This window comes from Coptis chinensis, chromosome 3, assembly GCF_015680905.1.
Source record: "Coptis chinensis isolate HL-2020 chromosome 3, ASM1568090v1, whole genome shotgun sequence".
Classification (NCBI taxonomy): Eukaryota; Viridiplantae; Streptophyta; class Magnoliopsida; order Ranunculales; family Ranunculaceae; genus Coptis; species Coptis chinensis.
This window is the reverse complement of record NC_141458.1, coordinates 54,283,731-54,310,006: the sequence shown is the minus strand read 5'-3', so window position 1 is coordinate 54,310,006 and position 26,276 is coordinate 54,283,731. Positions and strand designations below refer to the sequence as shown.

At 37.1% G+C, this 26,276-nt stretch overlaps 1 protein-coding gene across 1 annotated transcript; it reads left to right on the top strand.

The window, feature by feature from the left end:
- Positions 1-949: 949 nt before the first annotated feature.
- Positions 950-26,091, top strand: LOC147510038 (DNA-directed RNA polymerase 3, chloroplastic-like). Its single transcript, XM_086602117.1, has 19 exons — positions 950-1,467; positions 4,136-4,345; positions 4,442-4,575; positions 4,912-4,981; positions 6,061-6,119; positions 6,617-6,734; positions 7,204-7,317; positions 7,969-8,100; positions 9,547-9,963; positions 10,253-10,303; positions 19,131-19,201; positions 20,617-20,701; positions 20,859-21,011; positions 22,075-22,149; positions 22,257-22,346; positions 22,704-22,751; positions 22,826-22,940; positions 24,768-24,871; positions 24,987-26,091. The coding sequence occupies exons 1-19, from the start codon at positions 1,087-1,089 to the stop codon at positions 25,095-25,097; spliced, it is 2,538 nt and encodes an 845-aa protein (XP_086458243.1). The 5' UTR covers positions 950-1,086; the 3' UTR covers positions 25,098-26,091.
- The last annotated feature ends 185 nt before the right edge of the window (positions 26,092-26,276 follow it).

Here is a 26,276-nt window from a genome sequence, read left to right as displayed (position 1 = left end):
TTTTATCTCTACAAATGTTTTATCTCAATCTTGATTGCTCTCAAAATTGGGTTTCAATTTCGTGACTTATGTTGGCTCTTATTTTCCAAAACCTTGCTTTTGGTTTTATACTGCCATTTCAATTTTGCAGTTACTGTAGTGAATTAGAAACTGCAGATATAGGCATGGGTGCGGGCGCGCTCTCGGCAAGGCCAATTCCGACCGCGCGCGCCTTCAAGTGCCTGTTCCGTTTTCCAGCAACAAGTGCACGGGCGCGCCTTGGGCTAGACCAGTCTGAGCGCGTGCGCTCAAATCTCTTTACGCGAACATAACTGATTTCTCTATTCTTTCTCATTCTCATGTGAGGGATAACTCCAACAATCTCTCACACCGGGGTAAATTCATGTGTGATATATGTCGAACTATCTAGGGTTCCTCTTACTGTTTTACCATTTTCTTGTGGACGTTGATAATCAAGTAAGCGGAGCGAACATTCTGGGGCGGAGGGGGGATATGTGGCCAAAATGTCATTTGGTTGGTTTCTGTCTGTCCTCATTTCTTCTCTTCGTCTCTCCCTCCACTCTGCACGCCCTTCCAATTCTCCACTCACGCCCCCACTGCTATGCAGTATAATAATAGTATATGAATGGATACCCTCCTTGAGAGCAACGAGGGGAGCACATTTTTGAAATTTGAAATCTCAATTGGCAACCTAGGCCACTCTCCAATTGGGCTTGGGCTTCCACAATTCAGTTTAACCATCATAACCCGCCTACCCGGCCCAATAACCAACAAAGGGGTTTATCTGAGGTTCTTCTTCTGCCCTCCTCTCAAAATTATCCCTTTCCTGAAAACAACCATTCTCAAAAACTGGCTTCCACAACTCCATTCACTCTCTCCCCTCTTCCCCATCCTCATAAATGGTTACGTGGCCAACCCCAAATACCCAAAAACTCCCTCAACTTCAAAACGCACACCCACACCCCACCTCAATCCACAACTTCTTTCCAAATTCCCATTCTACCCCAACCCATCTTTCTAGAAGAAGACCCACCCTGGATTGCTTCATTTTTATCCTACACCAATGACAAGAAAAAAAATCAAGAGATGGATAAAAGAAAGTACAACGCATTGAGAAGGAGACAAGTTAAGATAGAAACCGAGGCGTGGGAGAAGACGGCAGAAGAGTATAGAGAGTTTGAGAGAGAAATGTGTGAGAAAAAGTTAGCCCCTAATTTACCTTATGTGAAAAGTTTGTTTTTGGGATGGTTTGAGCCTTTGAAAGAAGCTATAGCTAAGGAACACAAGTTTCAAGAGAATAAGAAACAGAAAGCTGCGTACGCTCAACATATTGGGTTGTTGCCTGCCGATAAAATGGCGGTTATTGTTATGCATAAAATGATGGGGTTGTTAATGAATGGACAGGATGACGGGTGTGTTAGGGTCGTTCAGGCTGCTGTGCATATTGGTGAAGCCATTGAGAATGAGGTCAGTATCCGAAATGTACAATTTATTGTGTGTAATTACTTTACTTCATGTATATGTGGTGTGTATTTTCATTTATTAGTGCATTGGGGATATATGTTTTTTTCAGTACAGTTGACGCATGGAATCGATAAATTGATACAACCTCCATTATCCTGTAATATAGAAAGGCACCAATAAGTTGAAGTTCAAATATTGGTTTGGGGTTAGTTTGGAGCAACCCATCTTGCCTTTGTTTTGCGATTGTCAGAGCTGGAACAGTGCATATGAAATAGGACCATATAAGTGAGCCTAACTAAATTAAGGTAGAGTTCAACCAATTCATACTCCAATCAAAAAGTGGGCGAACTGAATTTTTAGGAGCCATGAAGACATCTGCAGTCGAATGGAAGACCTTCAGATAGATCGAAGGGATGCCAATTGCATTGAATTCTCATTAAGAGGAAGAGGCTTTTTGGCTAACTTGATCGCACCAATGAGTCGGCTGTATTTGGTTCATGAAAATTATTTTCCCTGCAATCTAGTCATATAGCTCTCACCGCTCTTATTATCTTCTCCATTTTTCTCTCTAAGCCTAGATTACAGAGAGACCACTGCCAGAGATTGAGACAATGGATGAGACAATGATTGACCAACTCTCTAGTAAGGCTACCTGGTTTGAACTTTTGGCTTGCCCAACACGCCAAACAAAGGAACTTTGAGACGGAGCTTTGGTATCCCCCATACAACTGATGAATTTTTTTTGGGATAGGTCTAAAACAATGGAAACAAGATGCATGGGAAAAGGACCAATATTTCTTACATTTATTTGCCAAAAGTCCTGATTCAACTTTGGGAGATATTCCTAATATATTGGAAATGTATTCAGTGAATCTGATAGCCCATATCAAGATTTCAGATATAAAATCATCGCTTGGTATGCCTTTTTTTTCCATGCTCTCATGACATGAAGGATCTCTTAGCTTTGTGTTTTTTGGGAATTAACTCCTTTAACGGAAGCTTGTTTTGGACTATTTTACCATTTGCCTCATTTGGCGCCATTGGTTGGAGAGAGAAAGATACAATTCGTGGAAAGAGCCTTTGTATATGGTGGAGATCTAGGAAGCACGGATACCGATACGCGGCACGGATACGCGGACACTGCATTTTTCAAAAATATAGGACACGGATACGTCATGGACACGTTTGAATAATATATATATATATAATATATATATATATTATATATATTATATACCAAATTCAAATTAAAATGGCATTTTTCACCAAATTCAAATTAAAATGGCAATTCTACTTCATAAAATGACCAATTTAAACACATTAAGCAGCAACTTACATGTATAACTTGGATCCGCTTCATCTTTCTTCTCTTTCATCTCTTCTTAATTTGGATTTTATTTCACTTGTTTTTTTTTTGTTGAAGTTCCAAAAAAATTTCTTGTATGTGTGAGATTACTGCCCCCTGCATATCCCCTGCTTGTCCTCCGCGTATCCCCCGCGTGTCGGAAATTAAAAAATTAATTATAAAATCGGATACTCCAAATCGCGTATCCGACACGTATCGGGGCGTATCCGTGTCGGACACGTATCGGACACGGATACTTCACCCTTAGGGACGTATCGGTGCTTCATAGGTGGAGATTACTATTTTGATGAAAGGACTTATGTCCTCTAGTCGAAATTCTGGGAGGAGTAGAGAGACAGTCCCTTCGGAAATTTTTTATTTAGATGGGAAACTTTGATAAGTAGTAGTTAGAGTTATGCCATAGGTAGTGTACCTCAGCTTCTGCTTCGCTGTAGATCCTTTGCCTTTTTGCCCTTCGTAATGTAGAGTATCCTGTATTGGCAACTTCTTGTTTGGATGGCTATAACATGTTTTTCACCTTTTCTGGCTAAAACTATTGTCAATAGCCTTAACTCCCTTGTTAATCATAGATATAAAAAAATTGGGTTTCAGCTTTATTTTGTAAGTTCAAGCACAGATACTGTTAATTTCTCATTGTTGCATAAGTAAATGGGTGTTATATCCTATGGCTGTGTTTGGCAGCAATGCAGCATGAACATAATAACCATGTACATGAAGGTGTCCTGATTGTAACATCAACTTGCTTAACTGCTTGGTCCTTAAGTTCTGAATCGCAGGTTTAAAGTCCTTAGTGGCAAACAAATGTTAACCTAAGATTTCTTAAATTGTAAAATTCCCACCAAAACAAGACACCTTTATTCGGCTTTGATTATAGGAAGTTCTGTGAGACTGGCAAACACAATCAGATACAGGACATACTTAATATGGATTTCAACAAGTGTTAAATATTTAGTCTCTTGCCTTCTTTATACTTGATATGTATCACAGGCTGCCAAACATGGCTTAAGCACCCACTTTTCTTTTGAGTGGAAATGTATTTTTATCCTACCAGTTTTATTTCCTTTACATTTAAGGTAAGGGGGATGGATTCCATACTGCACTGGGTCTTACAATCATATTCTATAATTGGTTGCACTAGTGGTTATAATTTTCCTTAACATTTAACACATCACTGTGAAAACAAAAAGTTGTCTGTACATAAATGCACATACTCATATGCAGATATATAGGTTTATATGGGTGTGTGCGTGTGTCTGTCTGTTCAATGAGCTCTGTTGTGTGATTTTATTTGTTTGTATTTTTCAGGTTAGGATTCATAGTTTTTTGGAGAGGACTAAAAAGTTTCGAAGTAGGAAGACGATTGAAGTTGACGAAGATGATTCTTTAAGTAAAAAGCAGGAGATTCTGAGGAAAAATGTAAAAAACTTGATCAAGAGGCAAAGATTAAAGGAGGTGCAAAGGCTGGTGAAAAGTGAAGATGGGACAAAGTCTTGGGGCCGTGATGCCCAGGCTAAGGTTTTTGAATTTCAAGGTTATATAGTATGTATGGGCAGTTTGATATTCAAAATTTTCCTATAACACAAGTGAATTCCTGTTTCTACATGTGTGCAGTTAGGAAGCCGTCTGATTGAGTTATTGATAGAGACGGCCTTTGTGCAACCTCCGGTTAAGCAGTTACCAGATGATCCGCCTGAAATCCGACCTGCATTTAAACACACATTTAAGACTTTGATGAAAGAGGCAGGGTATGACTTAGTTACTCTCTGTATCCTACAGTTGTGGCTTACCAACCTCATTTGAGTGCGCACTTTTCGGCTAAACTTGACCAACAAAATCAACCGACATGACGCTCTATGCATATGGTGCATATGCACTTTTATTTCTTTTTGATCAGTATTTATGTTTTTTCCTCTATTTTATCCATTTTTCATTGCTTTTCAAAATTAAGTTTTCTTCATGTTTGGAAGGTTGAGATCTTCTCATCTTTTGCCTGTAAAGCTTATGGTGTGAATTGTGAACCAAGTTCCACAGTATGCATTTCCTACCACATCTAATCATTTGGTATTTTTTCTTCCTCGCAGCCGGAGAGGTGGCAATAGGTATGGGGTTATAGAATGTGATTCTCTAGTACGTGAAGGGCTTGATAGAACTGTAAGTTAACAAGTTGTTGTTCAGCTCTTTTTTGGAGGCCAGTTGTGATGTTTTTTCTTTTTTTCTTTATTTATTTTTTCTTTTTGAGCAGTAAAAGTTATATTTCATTTGTTTTTACATAGTAGTAAAAGTACATTATAGATACCTCCACATAGTAAGGCACTACAAGGACCATGACAGTAATACATTACAAAACAATGGAAACCCTATTAACCGCAGAAAGTTTTGGAACCTCAACTCTTTGTTGTCGCGTACCCTAGAAAAATACAAAGTTTTTTCTTGCCTTCCAACAAAACTGTGTATTTCTTTTTCAGGAGAGATGGGCTACTCATGTTAACATGAGGAATAATGGAGGCTGGGTTATTGTGTTATGTGTAGCTGTTCTAACCATATAATTAACTTTTACAGTTCAGGCAGAAATATAGTCAGGTCAGTGGTGGGTTTGGACCCTATTTTAAACATATTGGGCTTAGAGGTGAACAGCAGGCCTAATCCAAGAGACCTGGTATGTCTCATGCCGTCATGCGGCACATTAAGTAAGCCATGTGGCTTAGCTCTTATGTTGGAAATGGACTGGGATTAAGTAGATATGAGGGTGCTGGGCTTGCTAGTCAATGCAGGGGCATGTGCCAACTTAAGAAGGTCACTTGAATCAGCAGGACTTTGTTCTCCAGTTTGTGCAGCTAGATTGTTTGTTGGGTGAGAAGGGTACGAGAAACAGGGGTGTTTAGTATGCTTGTAAATTGTAATCTAGTTTTGGTGGCATTTGGGGTGTATGGGGGCTAAGGGGCTTAAGATTTGTCTCCTGGTAATATTTTAGCTCTTAAGGTTGATGTAATCTACATTTTATTTACTAAAAAGAAAAGGTTACTGCTACATGTGCGTTTTTTTGGGTAGATAAAACCTGTTGGTACTTCGATCTTTTCTGATACCAATACACGCATAGCTGGGTATTTGTATATATTATTTAATGAAGTTGCTTGGGTACTTGGATGTCTTAGTTTCTTGATTCCTATCTAAGCTGTTGCTGCTGCAATTTTATCCAGTTCCTATATATTTTTATAATTGTCTATTTGCAGGCTAGGCACATGGTAATTCCTTATGTTCCAATGTTGATACCACCAAGAAAGTGGAAAGGGTACGAAGACAATGTTTCCATTCTAAAGATTATCTCTTTAAGTCAATTTTCCTTTCTTTAGTTTTTGCTTGGTTTTTTGTCCCTACACTTGACACCCCATGCGTGCACGTCCCCTTTTATGAGTTTGATCTCGACCCCCACGAACACCCACTTAAGTGTTGCCAGTAGACTACTGGCTACCCTTATTTTATTCATTGTTGTGCATAACTAAATGATTCAGAATAACAGGAAAAGACATGCATACACCTGGGCTAAGTTACATTGACACGACAAAATATCAAAAGTTGAGGTAAATCACATTCAATGTGTCTGACACGAACACGTGGATATGTATCCGACACGATTTTTTTTCAAAATATGGCGTGTCCATGGAACATAGCACCTAGCTATAACCTTATACTTTGTGCTTCCTTCTTCCCCATTCTATTTTGTTTTCATTTTTGGTGGATTAGTCCTACCAATACATTCAATATCAGTCTAATATCTTTCATTTACAGATATGAAAGAGGTGGGCATTTGTTTTTACCATCGTATGTGATGCGTACTCATGGTGCAAGGCAACAACAAGATGCAATGAAGAGTGTCCCTAGGAAACAGATGGAAAAAGTATTTGAGGTAGCATCTTTCTTCCACTAACCATGACTTGAGGATGATACCTTCATTCCTTCTTTACACTATGTTCATATGTTGCATATGTGCATTTAAATCTATTTTTGAATAATGTTTAAATTCTACAAGTTGGCAATTTCATTCCTCAATAAATTGGAGAATGTTTAATAAAATTATTTGACTTCTCTACAAATGAAAATGTTTTTGTTTCTTAACTCTGACTTTCCATGTTCACAAAATGGTAGAAAAATTCTTCTTTGAGATTTTTAAGTTTCTACTGATTTTCTTGTTTACATTTGTTGAAATTCCTCATATAAGTATGTCACTTTGAATACGTTGATAATATGTGGCACGGAACAACTCCTTATGATCAAGGGCTATCTGAATTTAGTAGCAGAATTAGTGCTTTCTTCACATGACCTTTGTATTACATTCGACTGTGGTTGATATATCATCTAAACTTGCACTTTTCCAGGCCTTGGATACACTAGGCCAAACAAAGTGGAGGGTGAACAAGAGAGTGCTTGCAGCGGTAGAGAGTCTCTGGGAGAGTGGAGGAAATGTTGCAGGTTTGGTTGATCGTGAAGACGTAAGCCCATTGCGAGCTTGTAACCTCTATCATTTTTGGATAAATGCAATGTTTGTTATTTTCATTAGCTTATATCCCTTTATTAAGGAATTTATTTGTTGTTCTCATTTTGATTTGGAGTTTTAGACAAAGTCTATGTTGCCTCTTCGTAGAGAAATTATAAAGCTGGTCTATAGATGACATTCATGTGAACTGGAACACATGCAGGGGCGTGGACGAAATACTCCAATTGGTCCAACGAGATCTCCTGTGCCAAAAAAGTTGTCCTTATTGTGTTCCTTGATGGCCCATCTCTGACTTTTCTTTGAATGTCCAGATATTATATCTGACATCCATGAGCCCCCGTATCAAATGATGCAAAGCATCTTATCAGACCTCTCAGGGTAAATGGTGACCTGTGACTTTTTCTCTGGGTCATCCATCATATGTAATTCTGACTAGCAAAGATGATAGGTATTCACTTATTTGTTGTAGAGCCAACAAATCGTTTCATGGTTTGGGACTTGCCCATTTTTTTTTAGTGCCTTGCGCATATCCTCCTAGCACTGTAAGTTTTGTCTTGCAATCATACTAGATTGATAACAAGTTACATTCTTTCTATGGTACTTTAATATAGTGTAAGTTAAGCTTCAATAGTTAACTGTCTTTTAGGTTTGTGTACCAGAGAAGCCACTCTCAGACGATGGAACGGAAATGCAGAGGTGGAAATGGAGTATGAAAAAGGTAAACAAGTGTAATCGTGAGAGGCATGCTCAGAGATGTGACATCGAACTTAAGCTTTCGGTAAGTTCTGTTATCTAAGAACCACTTTATGCAGTTCTATAGAGATATAATGAAAAAACTTGTTGGACGTGTAATTCATCCATTTTTTCTCCTTGAAGAGCTCAGAAAAAAAAGTTTGTCTGTGTCTATGAATTGTATTGACAGAAGTTTATCGAGGACAGGTCTGGTATAACGGTCCCCTAGGTTCTTACGGTTAAATTCGTGATGTATGTTTTGTGTTCGATTTCTGCCCTTGCTTCTCTTTGAATATTTGAATATTTTAGGAACCAACAACGTATTTTAAATGATTTATATTCCTATGGTTAGAAAAGATTCTCCATATTTTCTGTAAAGTTATATACCTCCTTGAATATCTCCAGCATGAGACATCAGCTCATTTTGACGTTTGTAATTTCATGTTTCTGATGACCAATGATACTATGAGTCCTTTTAAGCTATGAGGAAAAACAGAGTTGGTTAGACTTTGAATGTTTGGCGGAGATAGGAGAAGAAGGGGATGTCAGTGCTTGGGGAAGTGGTCTGGAGTGGCGGTGGTACAATTGGGAGAGGGAACAGTTCGGTGGTGGTGCACTGGTGGCACAGTGTGTGTGTGTGTGTGTGTGTGTGTGTGTTTGTGTTATTTTTTTGATTTAGTTTATTTATTTTTTTGATTTTTTTGATTTTTTTTGATTTCATTTTATTTATTCTTTGCCTTTTGTTTTATGACATTTTATTCAATGCGCCAAAAATCAAATGCACTCAATGTGCACCAATCCACACCCCTCATCCACTCAAACCAAGGGTTGAGGATGTATTGCACAAAAGTCAAATTTTTTTGAGTGAAAATTTTCACAAAAACCCAAATCTCAATGAAAAAGATGCCAAATCAAAGGCAACAAATTGTGCTCATTGAGTCTACTCAATGTGATGCACATTGAAGAAGCACTCTTGTTTTATTATTACTTTTATGTTTTATTTGGTTTATTTGGTTTATTTGGTTTATTTGTTCATTTATTTATTTATTTATTTTTTGTTTTTATATTTTATATTTTGTTGCTTCTGTTTGGGTTTGGTGGGCTTGGTTGGGTCTGGGTCTGGTCTTGGTTAGGTAGATAGAGTCTGGGGTGTATGGAGGTCATGGGTTCTCCAATCTTTGTCCTAGTTTTAGCTGCTGGCTTAGTCTAGGTGTTAATTCTTTCGCACCATCGAATTTTTATATAAAAGTGTGCAGTGTTTAATATTATATTACATCTGATATGATCGTATACCTGAAACACTTTTTCATTTGCGAGAAATTTATTTCTTCATTGTTTCTTTCTATCTTCGTCTTCGACACAAAGTGAAGTTGGCAAAAGAAAAAGAGTAAACTTTGTTGAGTTTCAAATTCGCATATTATCCCCTCTAGATTTATGGTTGTATCTGAACTATGCTGGTTACATTTGATGAAGAAAACATATGTGGAAACAGGTGGCCCGTAAAATGAAAGACGAGGAAGGCTTTTATTATCCTCATAATCTGGATTTCCGTGGTCGTGCTTATCCGATGCATCCTCACTTAAACCATCTGAGCTCAGATCTTTGTCGAGGAGTTTTAGAGTTTGGTGAAGGAAGACCATTAGGGGAAGCTGGATTGCGCTGGCTGAAGATACATTTGGCAAATCTCTATGCAGGTGGTGTTGAAAAGCTGTCATATGATAGACGTTTAGCATTCACAGAGAATCATCTGACTGATATAGTAGATTCAGCGGATAAACCAATTGATGGAAAACGCTGGTGGTTGAATGCTGAAGATCCATTTCAGTGTTTAGCAGCATGCATTAATCTGTCAGAAGCATTAAAAAGCTCATCACCGCATAATGTCATCTCCCACCTGCCTATTCATCAAGTAAGTGTTGGTTATACGTTGAAAGACCTTGTGCCCAAAAGTCAATTGTCAAGTTTCAGACTAATTGTAGCTCATTTAGTCCTGACGAATTTCTATTCTAGGTTTGATAAAATGGGTAACCACTTTTACAATGTTACAATCCATTTTTGACAAATCGAGTTTGCAAATACTTTTTTTTCCAAAAAACGAAGAATGAGATGAAGAAGTTTATATAAGAGGTCTGATGAGAAAGACGAAAACTACATGGCCCTCTCCAGGTTACATTAATGAGGATAATACTCTTTTGTAGGATGGTTCTTGCAATGGTTTGCAGCACTATGCAGCTCTGGGAAGAGACACTGTCAGTTAACTCCTTATCCATACCTTTTTGTTCTCCTGATATTTCAGATTTTTATGGACCGTTTAAGGTTGGATGCTTTTTAGGCATCTTATGATATCTATCTTCTTTTTCTTTCTAAATGTTTTATTTCTTAATTGTTTATTTATTAGTTATTATTATTGTTATTATTACTATTACTATTATAATAATAATTATTTGTTAGAATTAAATAGACTTAGAGAGAACACCACACTAACTTAAGTAGATTGAATTATGGAGAGAATGAGAGAGAGAGAAAATCTTATTGATTGAGATAAGTCTGAATGGGAGGAGGTTACCTTTATATATAACTAGGTAACCTTCTTTCCAAGATGCAACGATTACCAGGATAAATACCAAGATAGAAGATTACCAGGATAAACACCAAGATAAAGGATTACTAGGATAAACACATATGAGGTGTCCCATATGGGCTCAATGGTGGGCATCTATATAGGCCCACGGATTTCATAACACTCCCCCTTGGATGTCCACTATTCTTGTGGATGCATCTTTTATAGAATTCTTTTGGATGCTCTATAACTATCCAATGACAGTTGCCTTATTAAAACCTTGCTAAGGAAAACCCAGTGGGAAAAAACCAAAGCTAAGGAAAAAGAGTACAACATTACTTAGAATCATTGTGACTTACTTGATACTGCCTCATTAAAACCTTTACTAGGAAAACCCAGTGGGATAAAACCTAGAGAAGGGAAAAGAGTACAGTGCATATGTCCTGGGACACATTCTTCAGGATTCTCCCCCTGTTCTATTACTCTCCTAATAAAGACAAGTCTTTATATGGCTTGGTGGTGAACTCTACGCATGCCGATCCCATATACAAGCTTTTGAAATGTATGTTTCGGTAGTGATTTAGTGAAGGGATCAGCAAGGTTGTCACTGGAACGAACTTGCTCGACCTTAATCTGCTTCTTCTGATGAAACTGGTGAGTGTAAAAGAATTTTGGCGCAATGTGTTTTGTCCTGTCTCTTTTTATAAATCCTTATTGAATCTGGGCTATACAAGCTGCGAATAATACTGGGAACACCTGTTATAGAAGGTAATTGACAAGAACTACGAATATGCCTAATTAATAACCTTAGCCATACACATTCATGACTAGCTTCATGAAGAGCTAAAATTTCAGAGTGGTTAGAGGAAGTTGCCACTAAAGTTTGTTTAGTGAAACGCGAACAAATGACAACACTACCACTAAGAAATACATAACCTGTTTGGGAGCGACACTTGTGAGAATCTGACAGAAATCCTGAATCTACATATCCCATAAACTTGGAACCTTTAGAATCCTTTGAGTAAAACAAACCTAAATCCGTGGTTCCACGTAGATATCTTAAGACATGTTTTACACCGTTCCAATGTCTTTTAGTAGGCGCTGAGCTGTACCTGGCTAACAAATTTACAGAAAAAGAAATGTTTGGTCTAGTGCATTGTGTTAGATACATTTATGCACCAATTGTACTCAAGTATGGTACTTCAGGACCCAATACTTCTTCATTTTCTTCTTTGGGGCGATATGGGTCTTTCTTTGTGTTCAGTGACCGGACGATCATTGGGGTTCTTAATGGATGTGCCTTGTCCATATAGAAATGTTTCAAAACATTCTCGGTGTAATTAGTCCGGTGGACTAATACACCACTCGAACTTCTCTCGATCTGCAAGCCGAGACAAAGTCTTGTTTCCCCAAAGTATTTCATCTCAAATTCCTTCTTTAGGTATTGAGCAGTTATCTCGAGCTCTTCCGGAGTTCCAATCAAATTTATGTCATCCAAATAAATGGCTAGTATTGCAAATCCATTTAAGGATTTCTTTATAAAGACACATGGGCAAATTTCATTGTTTGCATACCTTTCCTTAGACAAATATTCACTAAAACGATTGTACCACAATCTTCCGGATTGTTTCAAACCATACAATGAACGTCTTAGTTTGATTGAGTACATACTCCTTGATTTTGCTTCAGGCAAACTAAATCTTTTAGGGATTTTCATGTAAATATCTTTGTTTATGTCCTTATACAAATAGGTAGTCACTACATTCATGAGTCTCATATCTAAGTTTTTGGAAACTGCTAAACTTATTAGATATCTGAAAGTTGTAGCGTTTATAACAGGAGAGTATGTTTCTTCATAATCAATCCCAGGTTTCTGCAGAAAATCTTGTGCCACAAGACATGCCTTATATTGAGAAATTTCATTTTTCTCGTTTCATTTTCGAACAAACATCCATTTGTAACCTACAGGGTTAACACTTTCTGGGGTTTATACTATAGGTCCAAATACACCACGTTTATTGAGAGACTCTAATTCTGCCTTGATGGGAGCTTCCCATTTTGGCCAATCAGATCTTTGTCGACATTCTTTTATACTACGTGGTTCAGTTTCGTCATTGCCCTTGGATATTTCAGTAGCTACCGTATATGCAAATACGTCATCGATGGTCATATCCTTTTTGTCCCACACTTCTCCCGAATACGTATAGAATATTGAGATCTCATCATTTTCTGGTACCAGTTCCTCTTCATGGGTTTCCATAGTTAATTCGTTCATAACCTCTAAGTGAGTGTTTCGTGCATAATCTCTTCTGGAGTGTTTTGCACAACTTCTAGAGTATTATTGGGGCATAATTTTTCAGTGGACCTCCTCTTCCGGGGAGCCGAGTCTTTAGAGCCTATAGGTTTGCCACGCTTCTGGCGTGCAACAGATTCATTTACAGCTATATTCAAATTTTGTCCAACGGGGAAATTAATCTTAGTAGGTGTATTCATAGCTGGAACATGTGACCTAGTCACTTTTTCTGCATCATTGAATGCATCAGGCAGTTTATTTGCAATTTCTTGTAGATGCAATATTCTCCTAACCTCATATTTAGGAGTTCTAGGATCTAGATGAGACAGAGTGGGAGTATTCCACTTCAATTCTGGTCATTCTTCTGGAACGGGTTGTCCTATTAGGATAAGACATTCTTCAAGAACTTTCTTATCTCCCCTTAACGGCGAGAATACTGTCTCATCAAAATGACAATCTGCAAAGCGTGCAGTAAACACATCTTCGGTCATTGGTTCTAGATACCGAATAATAGAGGGCGAGTCAAAACCAACTTAAATCCCCAACCTTCGTTTGGGGGGCTATCATAGTGCGCTGAGGTGGTGGGATGGGGACTTGAACCGCACATCCAAACTTGCGCAAGTATGAGATATTTGGTGGATTACCTGTGACAAGTTGTGCAGGAGAAAATTTGTGATAGGCTGTAGGCCTAATTTTTACTAACATTGATGCATGCAAGATAGCATGTCCCCAAGCACTAATTGGTAATCTAGATTGCATAAGTAGGGGCCTTGCTATAAGTTGAAGGCTCTTAATGAGAGATTCAGCCAGACTATTCTGTGTGTGCACATGTGGAATGAGATACTCAACATCTATCCCTATGGATGAACAATAGTTATAAAAAACTTGAGAAGTAAACTCAGCAGCATTATCAAGCCTTTTAGACTTAATAGATTGGTCAGGAAAATGAGCTCTAAGTTTAATGATTTGGGCCAATAGACAACCAAAAACCATATTTCTAGAAGAAAGTAGACTAACATATGTCCAACGTGTGGAAGCATCAATGAAGACCATGAAATACCGAAAAGGTCCACTGGGAGGATTTATAGGGCCACAAATGTTATCTTGTATCCTTTGAAGAAAAGTTGGTGATTCTAAAGTTATCTTAGTGAAAGGTTTCGTAATGAGTTTACCTTGTGAACACACGGGGTACATAAATATCCATTTGGGAAAATTAACTGATAGTTTGCTAAAGAATGCCTATTAGAGTTATCTATTATTTTCTTTAACATATTCATCCAGGGTGCCCTAACCTATCATGCCAAAGAGTTAACGCTTTAGTATCACTAAGTTTCGGACTTAGCTTGAGTTTCTGATCAGATTTGAGCTTTTGGCTCATGACGGAGTGTGATTTCACATAATATTTTGGTATAGTATAATCCCGAGGAGAAGGCACTTAGTTTTTCAAGTGTAAGCTTCTGGCTTCCCACACTAGTGATGATGCATAAATATTCATTGTTTTATTCACTTATAGTTTCCATATGGTACCCATTCATTCTGATGTCTTTAAAGCTAAGTAAGTTTCTTCTGGAACTACTTGAAAACAATGCTTCTTTGATGAATATATGAATACCATTTGGTAACATGATATGGGCTTTTCCAGAGCTTTCAATGATTTGTACCGGTCCTGCTATAGTGGATACATTTCGTGGATTAAAAACCAACTCTAAGAAAAACTTCTGGTTTTTTAGTATAGTGTGTTGTGGTGGCATTGTCGACTAGACATTAGTAATTATCACAATCATGCATTCCACGATCCATACCTTTATAGAGAAAACTATAAAAAAAAAAAAAATTAACGTAATTAGACAATCACAGAATAATGACTAATTCCTTCTAATTCCAAACTCAAAATAATATAGAAAAAACAATAGTTACCATTACCTAATGAGGAAAAATCAAACTGAAGAACAAAAATAACTAAGTTGTATACTAATTAGACAAGTAATAGTAAAATTTAGATCTTCTGGATCTAGTTTGGTAATGGTTCAAACATAGCATCAAATGTTTCATTACTGAGAGGTTGGCCATCAGCATCCTCGAAGAAATCATTACAATTCAAGGGTGTAATGTCCAATAGTATTCCAGTATCAAATCTTTCCACCACATTTGTCTCCATCTCTAGGGGTGGCAATGGGTCGTGTTGGGTCAGGTTCGTGTCGTGTCATATTTTGGTCATGTGTTAAGAGAGCAAATCCAAACCTGACCCAATTACTAATCGTGTCAAGTTTGTCAAACCCAAACCCAACCCGCCTATATAACGGGTTACCTAACGGGTGACCTGCTAAGCCAGCGGGTCAATTTCAGATCATTTTCGGATCGGATTTATAGACAACCTGTATGCAAAATATTTAGTATTTCACGATTTTATTTATCAAAAAAACACTTATAAAAAAAATATATGTATTAATTCTCAAAAACAATCCATAATCCAATTACATATCAATGAAAATTGAATAACGAAACATATATTTATCGAATGAATCAATATGATGGCTAATCCTTCTCTTTTTAGTCGTTTATTTTAGGTTGTTAGGATAATGAGATTTTAAAAAATAATGAAACTTATCTTAAAATAAGGTTATACAGGTCACGGGTTGATGACCCGACCCATTAGACCCGAGAACTAATCGGGCCTACTAATGGGTTAACATATGTGACCCTAACCCAACCCATTTATTTGACGGGTTCAGCGGGTCAACCTTTAAATGACCCAAAAGCCTTTTTTTCCAACCCAAACCCGCTAATTTCGTGTCGGATTTGTGTTGGGTTAGCGGGTCGTGTACAAAACTGCCACCCCTATCCATCTCCATGGTATTAACAGAGACCCTGTATTTTTCTACCAGATGTGCCAGTGTACGACAAGTATGTGACCAATGCCCAGGTTCTCCACATCTATAGCAGGTGCTCTTTGAATTTTGATTTTGATCTTTCTTAGTAGGGGGCGTGGACCACCTTTTTGCTTTTTGAGTTTTGCAGTATTATTTGGGCGTATATAACTATCTCTTCTGGAGTAGTAATTATTCCACCTCTTTTATATTAATAAAGTTATACTTTACCGATAAATATATAAATATATATATATATATATATATATATATATATATATATATATATATATATATATATCCACCTCTTTTAGATTTTCCTCTTTTGGAGAATGTCTTGTCCACGTCCCCTTTTTCCTCTGTCTTGACCAAGGTTGGCATTTGCTTCAGGAATTGCCATCGCTCCAGTTGGTCTAGAGTTATGGCTCTTGATTAAAATGTTACTATTTTGCTCCGCAACAAGGAGACATGTTATAAGATCAGAATATTTGGAGAATCGTCTCTCTCGATACTACTGCTGCAGGAGCACATTTGAGGCATGAAAGGTAGAAAGAGTTTTCTCTAACATCTGCTCATCAGTTACATTTTCACCACAATTTCAACCGAGAAACTATATTAAACAAAGCAGAGTTGTATTCAGAAACTGTCTTATAGTTTTGGAACCTCAGGTTGAGCCATTCACTTTGAGCATTTGGTAGTATGACCATCTTTTGGTGATCATACCTATCCTTCAGGGTTTCCAAAGATCTGCTGGGTCTTCCTCTGTTAGGTACTCATTATTTAAGTCGTCATGAATATGAGAGTTGTGGCCTATTCCTTTGGACTCATTTTGTTTCCTTTTTTAATAGCATCACCAAGTTTTTTAGATTGTAAATGGATCTCGGCATCAAACTGCCATGATAAATAATTGTTACCTCTAATTGAAAGAGCTTGAAAATCGAGTTTAGTAAAGTTTGACATTTTTTAAGTAACTGTAACAGATTAAACATACATGGAGTTAAAAAAATGTATTAAAAAAAATTGATGGCATTAAAAATTCACGTTCATGATTTTAGAATTTCAAGTCCTTATTTATATTAGAACTTTAGGTTCTTGAAAACAAAATAGATCTTGGAACTTCAGGTTTCTAAAAAAAAAATAGATCTTGGAACTCCAGGTTTCTAAAATTTGAATCTTGGAACTTCAAGTTCCTAAAAAAAATAGATCTTGGAACGTCAGGTTCCAAAAAAAAAATAATTGAAGAAGAAAGAAAGAAACAAAATAAAAGTATAGATTAAGTATGAACAATAACGTTTTATATTTTATATCCGATGATCTAACTGTTGGATTTTCCAAAATTTTTGGTATGATTGTACTTTATGAGTCGTGCATCTACAGTAAAAATTTCAGGTCAATCCAACAATGGAAAGACCTTCATTTAAGTGGAAAACGAAAAACTGCTCTAGTGAAACAAATCGGTTAGTGTTCTCATACCTTTGCTTTTGTGTAGTAGATGATGAGTAGAAGAATATGGTACTGAGAAGTTGATAGCTCCTAGAGTCTTCGTGCTGATAACGTGTTAGAATTAAATAGATTTAGAGAGAACACCACACTAACTTAAGTAGATTGAATCATGGAGAGAATGAGAGAGAGAAATCTTATTGATTGAAGTAAGTCTGAATGGGAGGAGGTTACCTTTATATATAACTAGGTAACTTCCTTTCCAAGATACAAGGATTACTAGGATAAATACCAAGATAGAAGATTACCAGGATAAACACATATGAGGAGGTGTCCCATATGGGCTCAATGGTGGGCATCCATATAGGCCCACGGATTTCATAACATTATTGTTATTATTATTATTATTATTATCAATCTTATTATATTGCAAAAGAGAAAGATTTTGTTAAACTAATAAAGTAGTGTAGGTTGAGCCAACGTATTGGCTAAAGATACCGAGTGCACGACAACAATTTAAGAAAAGAGAAAGAAAAACCATAACCCCCACCGAGAATAGCAAATTGTTTCTTCGCTTCAAAAAATAAAAGTATTATGCCCAAATCCTTAAACCTCTTGGCCCACCAAAATAAAGGGCCCTTAAAACAATGTGCTCGGCTGCAGGACAAAACAACAACTTCAAGAAGCAAACTTTGTAGACTCAGTAAGTTTTGTAAAATTCGTAAAAAAAGTGCCTCTTGAAACCTTGATCTTGGTAAAAAATTCTATCTTTTATAACATATGCACAATGTCACTCATTATCAATTGGTTTTGAGCTATGATGCACGGATACTTCACTTTTCCCATTGCACCCGTAGATCCAGGGGTGTCTCGGATTTTTAAATCCGATATATCCGATTCGAAAATTCGAAAAAATTGGATCAATTTGGATATCCGATCCGATCCGAAATTTCGAAATTCCGATATTATTGCCAATTTATTCCGAAAATATATACTTCTCTCACGAGGATACGCTCGACATGGATAAACAAAAAAATATACTTATCTCCTGCCATTACGATATAACAACAATGATATGAAAAAAAATTTCGAGCCCATTCCAAATATCGATCAAGACCATAATCCATTATTTATATCTTCAGCTTTTAATTTCCAAAACTAAAAAATAATTAATGCCTTAGTATGAAAAATGAACGTATAATTGTTTTTCCCAGTAACAAAAAATAATTAATATCATAAAATAGTCGTACCCAACTGCCTTACCTTAATATCATAAAATAGTCATATCCAACTGCCTTACCCGTATTCTAAATTTATGAAAGTCCCGTGTCATACCTCGTACTTGTGTCCCCGTATCGGTTTCCGTATCCGTGCATCATAGGTTTTGAGTTGGATGCCCTAAATTTTAAGATGGTATCATAGTAGGCTATTGTTTTTTTGGCTTTTGGCCCAAATGGACCGTTTACTCTACGTCAGCCAAGTATGTAGTCCACGTGTTAGGCTCAAGTAACGCCATACGTAAAGAGACATGTTGAGATTTTTAGTCCCGCACGGGATGTTTAAAGCCTTGCATTGTAGTATAAAAGTTTTTGTCTCTTTAGTCATTATCAATTGGTTTTGAGCTTTATGCTCCTAGTTTAAGATGATATCAGAGCAGGCTATTGTTGTTGGCGTAAAGGACCTGTTTATTCATGTCACCCACATATGTTGTCCACGTGAGGGGGCGTGCTGAGATATTTAGTCCCACATGGGATGCTTAATGCCTTGCATTGTAGTATAAGAGTTCCTGAGGCTCTCCACTCATTACCAATTGGTTTTAAGTTGGATGTTCTTAAAACTTAAGAATTACTAACCAAATGAAGTCATAATTCCCTGCTCTAAATCATTTTTCCATTTTGTTGCTTTATGTTTTTCAGTTAGAGGCAGCTGCGGTCAACTTAGTTGCGGGAGACAAACCTGCTGATGTTTATTCAGAAATTGCTTCCAGGTAATGTGAATATATGCTACTGTTAAGTCCCTTTGCCAAATGCAAAATGTCTACCCTAATCCTTCTTTAGAGTTATCATTGGAGAAAATATGGAAACATCTATGTAAACCTGACATGTTTCATTTAAACACAAAGAAACATGTGCACCCATCTCCATTGGTTGCTATTTTTTCTAATTTTTAATTTTTATTTATTTATTTTCACTTTTTTGTTCTCCTTTGTCAGAAAAAAGGTTTTGAATATTGTTGCTTTAGAAAGGAATTTAATTTAAAGTTTTTAATGTAACTGTGTGTGACAACTGACAACTCATTTGGCTAACCAAGAGCTCTCTCTCTCTTCACTTTTTTCTAATTTCCTCAAGTGTTAAATTTGGGCATCCAACTCGAATCCAATAGGCAATGAGTGAAGCGGCCCCAATGAGTTTTTTATTGTTTTTTGTTTTAATGCAAGACTTTAGATACCTGAAAGGGATTATAAATCTCAGGAGTCACGATGCCACGTCAAGTGTGGAGTATTTTGAGCCAAATATACAACTTTTTAAATGGGTGACATGCAGTACAATGGGCCCATATTAAATTTGTGCATCCAACTCAATACCAGGCGATGAGTGGAGTGGCCCGAGGGGCTTTTTTACTATTGGGATGGGATCTAGGGACATAGACACATAAAATCACTCAAGTTTCGAGCCTTTAGATCTAGTCCAATCTGACAGTTGAAAAAGACGAGCTAAAACGGGTTGTGGTGTGAACCGGTTATTTGGGGTTTACTAAACCGGTTTGGATAAAGTTGTTTGCACTCCATCATCTTCTTCCTGCTCATCTCTCCCTCTCTCAATCTCCTCCTTTTCCGGAAACTGATCAAATCCAACATATTCATCACATTTATGGAAAATACTGGCTCACTTACACGATATACGGTTGTTCACTACCTCAAATTTTTGTATTGTGGAAATATCTGACAAAACATGTGATGGGGTATCCCTCTTGCTATCTGTGACATTTGGCATTCAGGCACATATTTTGTTTTGTGGTGGTAGATGATCAAGAATCGTGAGGACTCATCTTCGACTGTAGTCTAGTGTAGAATAGTTTCCAATTGATACAAAAAAAAAAAAAAAAAAAAAAAAAAAAATAATAGAAGAAATTAAAATAATAGACTGTAATAAGAGTTTCTTTGTTTTTGTCGATTATTAACATAGTTGAAGAAGTAATTTGTGCAGAAGAATGCCTGTGTCATCTTGTAATAGTTTTCACAAGAGTGCAGTGGGAAGTGCATACCACAGTTGCAATATTCATGGTGCTAGTTTAAGGGAGAGGGGTCCTTTGTCGTTTGTAACCACACGATTATCTAAATAAAGTTTCGTATAACTTCATTTCCCATTGTATACCTTAAATATTCTGCCTTGCGACTTGAAGGGTTCTTAGTATTATGACAAGGGACTGCAAAAAAGACCCTGCAACTGATCCTGCCGCTGCCTTAGCCAAGGTCTTAATTAATCAGGTCAGTTATCGAAGTCTTGAATAAAACGTCCCCTTTCAAATTGTTCTCTCTCTCTCTCTCTCACACACACACACACACACACAGACTTCTATTGAAGAAGTACAATAAGTTAATTTTCTCTTTGGACTGATGGTCTTGATGTCATGGTAGCTTTCAGGTGGATCGAAAATTGGTGAAACAGACTGTGATGACATCAGTATATGGTGTCACTTATGTCGGAGCCCGCGAGCAGATTAAAAGGAGATTGGAGGAGAGGGGCGAAATTACTGATGATAGATTGCTGTTTAGTGCATCGTGCTATGCTGCTAAAGTAATTAACTTACCTCATAAATTAACTGGAATACCTGTGCTGTGCTTAGTAAGACTTTACCAGATACTTTAGGGTGAAACACTCTAGTTTAAGTCTCCTGTGTTTCTCTTAGTTTGCACTTCTTCAACGTTCCATAAAAGGATGAAGCATATTGAGATAATTTGTGCTTCATTAGCAACTTGGTATGAGCTTGCATTATTATGCCATATATCAAATCGTGGAATCAGAGAATATTCTCTGAAACTTTGAGTAGGAGTTCGTTATCTCTTTCATGTCTCAATTTATACATGTATGGTTTCATTTGTTATTGCTCACACATTTAGCGAGGTTTAAAGGATCAGTTAATGAATACCATATCAAACGAGTTGAGTTTGATTAGGAGTGTAGAACAATGAGCCTCTTTCTGCTGTAATTTATGATTGTTGTAATGCTTTGGGTTAAAATTTCCAACTAAAAAGAAAAATTAAAGTCTCATCTCTCTCGAAATTTTCTCATCTTATTTTACAAAGCTACAAATGCCACTCCTTGAAAGTTGTACATTTTTTTTTTCTTATTTCTGTATTAAGAAACGAAGCCCGTATTATGGTACACGTGAGTTACTTACTGGATCGAATAAAATAGATGGAAATGGTTACCTATACTGGACATATAGACATGATTTTAAAATGTACCTCGGTAGACCAAAACCATAGGGTATTGGGATCAGTTCAAGCGAAAGCCATATTAGGATTTAGGATACAGTGGCCACTGATGCATTCTTGAATGTAATGGTCAAGCTATATACAGGGTTCATATAAACTTTGTCAGGGTATTGGGATGTGATCTTTATACCATTTTAGGTGCAAAACGTAAAATACTCAAGTATCATCTCTTACATATTGGTCTAATACATTATATTGAGGTTGAGCATATTTTTACTTTGAATCCGTATTACTTACCATAGAGACAATGATATTTTAGGGGAATTTGGAGGATCCAGTGTTGTGCATGATTTTTAATTTAGAGTTTGAGTCTGACTATTCACTAGTAACCTATGTTTTTATCTTTAATCTCTTTGGTGTAGGTAACACTGACTGCATTAGGAGAGATGTTCCAAGCTGCTCGTAGTATTATGGGATGGCTTGGTGATTGTGCAAAGGTGACTTGCAGCAATCTTTTGGTCATTAATGTTGATATCATTTGAAGGTTTTGGGTTGTTGAGTGATTCTTAACTTTGTTGTTATTTTAATTGTGGATCTTAAACAGATTATTGCATCAGAAAATCAACCTGTAAGATGGATAACTCCACTTGGTCTCCCAGTTGTGCAGCCCTACCGCAAAAGTGAAAGGCATCTTGTGAGTATTAAAGGACACATTGTGGATATTATTTTACTTTATTGTTTGTTGGAAAAAGAGGGGAACTGAATGCTGTGATTGCCTGGTCATCAGGCATTGACCAGGCTTTGTCCTAGCATACAGGAACATTCTAGATGCTTAGACCTGAGGTCAGGCTTTAGAAGGATGTCTATCTACAGGATGTTAAGGAATTAGATTCTTTTTTGCCAACAAAAACTGTATAAAATCATTAATCAGCTTTATTAATGTTTGTCTTGGAGTTCTTCTTGTTGAAATTGAGATTCCGTGTGGCAATCATTCTAGAAATTGCTCTGAGATTCAATCTGATTATTCATTAAATGCAATGTGTTGTTACAGATAAGAACTTCCCTTCAGGTCTTGGCTTTGCAGAGGGAGGGTGACTCTGTAAGATCCTGGTGTCTCTCTTTTTTTTGGTTATCCTCTATTTTATCGCGTTCTTATTGTTGCTGTATGTCCAGGTCGAACTTAAAAGACAAAGAACGGCGTTTCCTCCAAATTTTGTGCACTCCCTTGATGGTTCTCACATGATGATGACGGCTGTTGCTTGTAGGGATGCTGGCTTACACTTTGCAGGTTTGGTTCTCTTGTCCATATCAAATAGGTGAAATAGGTTTAAGTTGTTCAACGAGAATACTTTTACTCATAAAAAGGTGTATATATTTAAGTTTTCACAGGTAACCTTTCTTTTTTTTCTTCTGTTTTTTGACTTTTGAACGGTAAAAGGGATATTTCTTATAGCTGGTATTCACAGAGAACTCTTAAGAAATGGTATGTATTAATTGGATACTAACCTGACACAGGCCTTCCCTATAGCTGCTTTGGACCAGAGATGTAATCTAATAACACAAAAATGACTGAATTAATTGTCAAAACTTAGTTTAGATCCATCGTCTGTAATGGGCTTGTATGTGCTTTGCGAGTGTTCAACAGTTGCAAGTCTTCTGATTCCATTAAGTTCATGTCCATGTCATGATGGAATTCATATTCAATTCTACTGGTATTTGTTTGGTACGTTGATTTTTGTAATGTTTTCGAGATGGGTAAACTGACAAAATTTACCATGTGATTTAAGTCTTATTTTTTCCCCCTCTAAAAGACAATGAATTTTGATTGGATTTGCAACTTTTTGATTGTTATAATTCCGTGTAATCTTCTTAATGGTATGATAATGTGGCAGACCATTTCCTACTTGAAAGTGTTTAAAAAGAAAAAGAAATAATGAGTTGTCAACGAAATTGACACATCAGATTCACGGTCATGAGATTGTCACGTTCACTGTGAGAGGACTTGTTAGTTAAAGACAGTCTTCTTCTCCTCCAATGTCTAATCCCAGGTTAAGAGTCCAAAATCCCGACTTCTCTAAATTCCCCCAATCCCCTATGAAATATGCAAATTGACATTCCAATCTTATGAAAGCTAGCATGTCATCACACTCAGGTAACTACTCCGCCTCATGCTATAATGAAGGACCAACAACCGACAACTTACTTGATTCAGAGCAGCTACAATCTCATCGACTTGACGAACAACACAAGTTTCAACCTGTTTGAAATTATCTGAACTTAGATTTCCATGATGAAGATACTAGCGAATCTAGGGTTGCAAATGAGGAAAACTAGGTTTTAATCATGAAAGTACTCTGGATTTGGTTAAGGGATTTCCAGAAGAAGGTGCTCTGAATTTGGGGATTTGGGAGCTATGGTTCCTTTGAGAAGTTCATTTTTTGTAAAATCTAACAAGTCCCACCAGTTTTTGTCTTACAAATTAGTTACAATGACAATGCACAGGACAATCTCATGTGTGTGATGTGTTATTTTAGTGGCTTTTTTATTTTATTTTATAGAAATAAACATGCATGGAATTTGGTATGCCACATCATCATTCCATTAAGGACATCTGTCGGAATGATAACGATTGAGCAAATTACAAACACAATCAAAGTAGACTATTGCAAATTTGCACACAAGTACACCGTGCATTTTGTCAGTTTCCTTTCTAACATCGTCATGAGAATTGGTAGTGAGATATCTTATCTGACAATATCTGTGGCCTAACCAGCTAGTACTTATATAACCAGTGTCATAATTCACTAATTCTGATACAAAAACCCTTGTAGTGATAAAGTTGGGTCGTACAACTTTTACCATCTCTCCACCAGATTCCCCTATATATATATATGCTGGTTTTAGGTTGGGAACACAGATCACATTTGAGTTTTGAGCGTGCCGAACTGGCTTGGTTGGAGACTCTTGGAACCAATTTAATTGGAATAAGATAAATAGATATTATACTAACTATCTGTCAATGTGGCAGAAGAATTCAAGATGTGAAGTGTCTAGAGTCTAGACTATTTGTCTCAGTTATTTTGTTTGACATACGTTTTAACCTACTTGTTTCCAGGGGTGCACGACTCATTTTGGACGCATGCATGTGATGTCGACAAGATGAACAGGATTCTCAGAGAAAAATTCATAGAACTGTATGACATTCCCATACTTGATGATGTAAGCCCATCCTAGCTACATTTCACGCTCACTGGGTATTCCGCTCACTGGGTATTCCTGATTCCACAAGAACCTTCCTAGAGACTAATATTTCTTTCTGATTCTGAATGTGTAGTTGCTCAAGAGCTTCCAGACATCTTTCCCAACATTGACATTTCCTCCCCTCCCAGATAGAGGTGACTTCGACTTGGAACATGTTCTGGAATCACTATACTTTTTTAATTGATATGTAATGGTGAGGGATCCAAGTATTCTTCTTGTGATGCTGTCTACGACTTGTTCCCATCTGTGAGTTGATCCAGCCCGTGGTTCAGTTTCACTTGATCACTATTAAGTTGTAAATACGTGGGCACAAAAGCTGTTACAGCAACAGCTTTTGTGAAGTGGGTGACAACAGACAAAAGCGGATCTAGCCTATTTTGCTTGGGTTCTGCAGGCATCACTATTAAAACGCAGTACAGATTGTCAAGTGAATATGCCGCGTGACAGCTTAATCCTGCAAGGAATTTAAGTAGCTGAAGTTGGGACAAGCTGACAATAATGACAACAATGATCCAGAGCAAGAGATTTATGAATAGTTCAGGCTACTCAAAACAGATAGCCATTGTGGAAGCATCCAATTGGAGACGCCGTTGATTTTGCCACATTACAAGGACGATCAACCATTCTTCGAGAGTGGTCAAGTGCAAGGCAGAAATGTTGGCTGCTTTACACTGGTTCATCCCAGAAATCCTGAACCATTCAAGAAGCGTCAGGATCAACAAAATGTGTGGCTGATGAAGACACAGTGACAGTGACTCGTCTATCAAATATGGGAGAAATCATGAAGCCGTTTGTGAAAGCTCTTGATCTCTTGTTGGATCTGTAGGAGGTCCTGTCTGAGCCACCAGTATTGCCGTATCTCCTCAAGCTTACACATTCTATTTCTTTGTGTAAGCGTGTACTTATATTTATCGAGGAGGGCGGATAAAGTTGAGATGTTATGTACTTTGGTGATGATTGTCTCATCAAAGTGTCCAGTGTAACAGTTGTAAAATAGTAAGAGAAGTGCTCCCCAACGGGGCTGCATCTTTAGTTTCAAATGTATTTCTTTACACAATGTAATAAATTTGCTTTTCCAAAAAAGGCTGCATTCTTTGAGCTTTGAAGCTTCTCTAGCTTAACTGCCCATTCAAAATAGTTTTGAAGATAAGAGCGGCCACTATAGATGGTTTTTATAATTGCAAAGCTTCAAAAAGTTCTCAAACTTTGCTTTCCATTTTGAGAAACTGTAGACTAAAATCATCACTACCTCTCTATCAGAAGTCCATGCATCCATTAAAAGTTGCAACCAATTTCTCTGTCACATTTTCTGGAATCAGAGGACAACTAGTAAGTGGTTGGTTTAGCAACAACTCTATCCCCT

What these genes read in the sequence shown, in the direction of transcription:
- LOC147510038 (XM_086602117.1), top strand. Translation starts at nt 1,087, where the DNA reads ATGGATAAAAGAAAGTACAACGCATTGAGAAGGAGACAAGTTAAGATA. An exon ending in TATTCAGAAATTGCTTCCAG is followed by an intron (nt 19,202 to 20,616) that starts GTAATGTGAATA and finishes TGCGACTTGAAG; the next exon opens with GGTTCTTAGTATTATGACAA. An exon ending in TGCTGGCTTACACTTTGCAG is followed by an intron (nt 22,941 to 24,767) that starts GTTTGGTTCTCT and finishes ACTTGTTTCCAG; the next exon opens with GGGTGCACGACTCATTTTGG.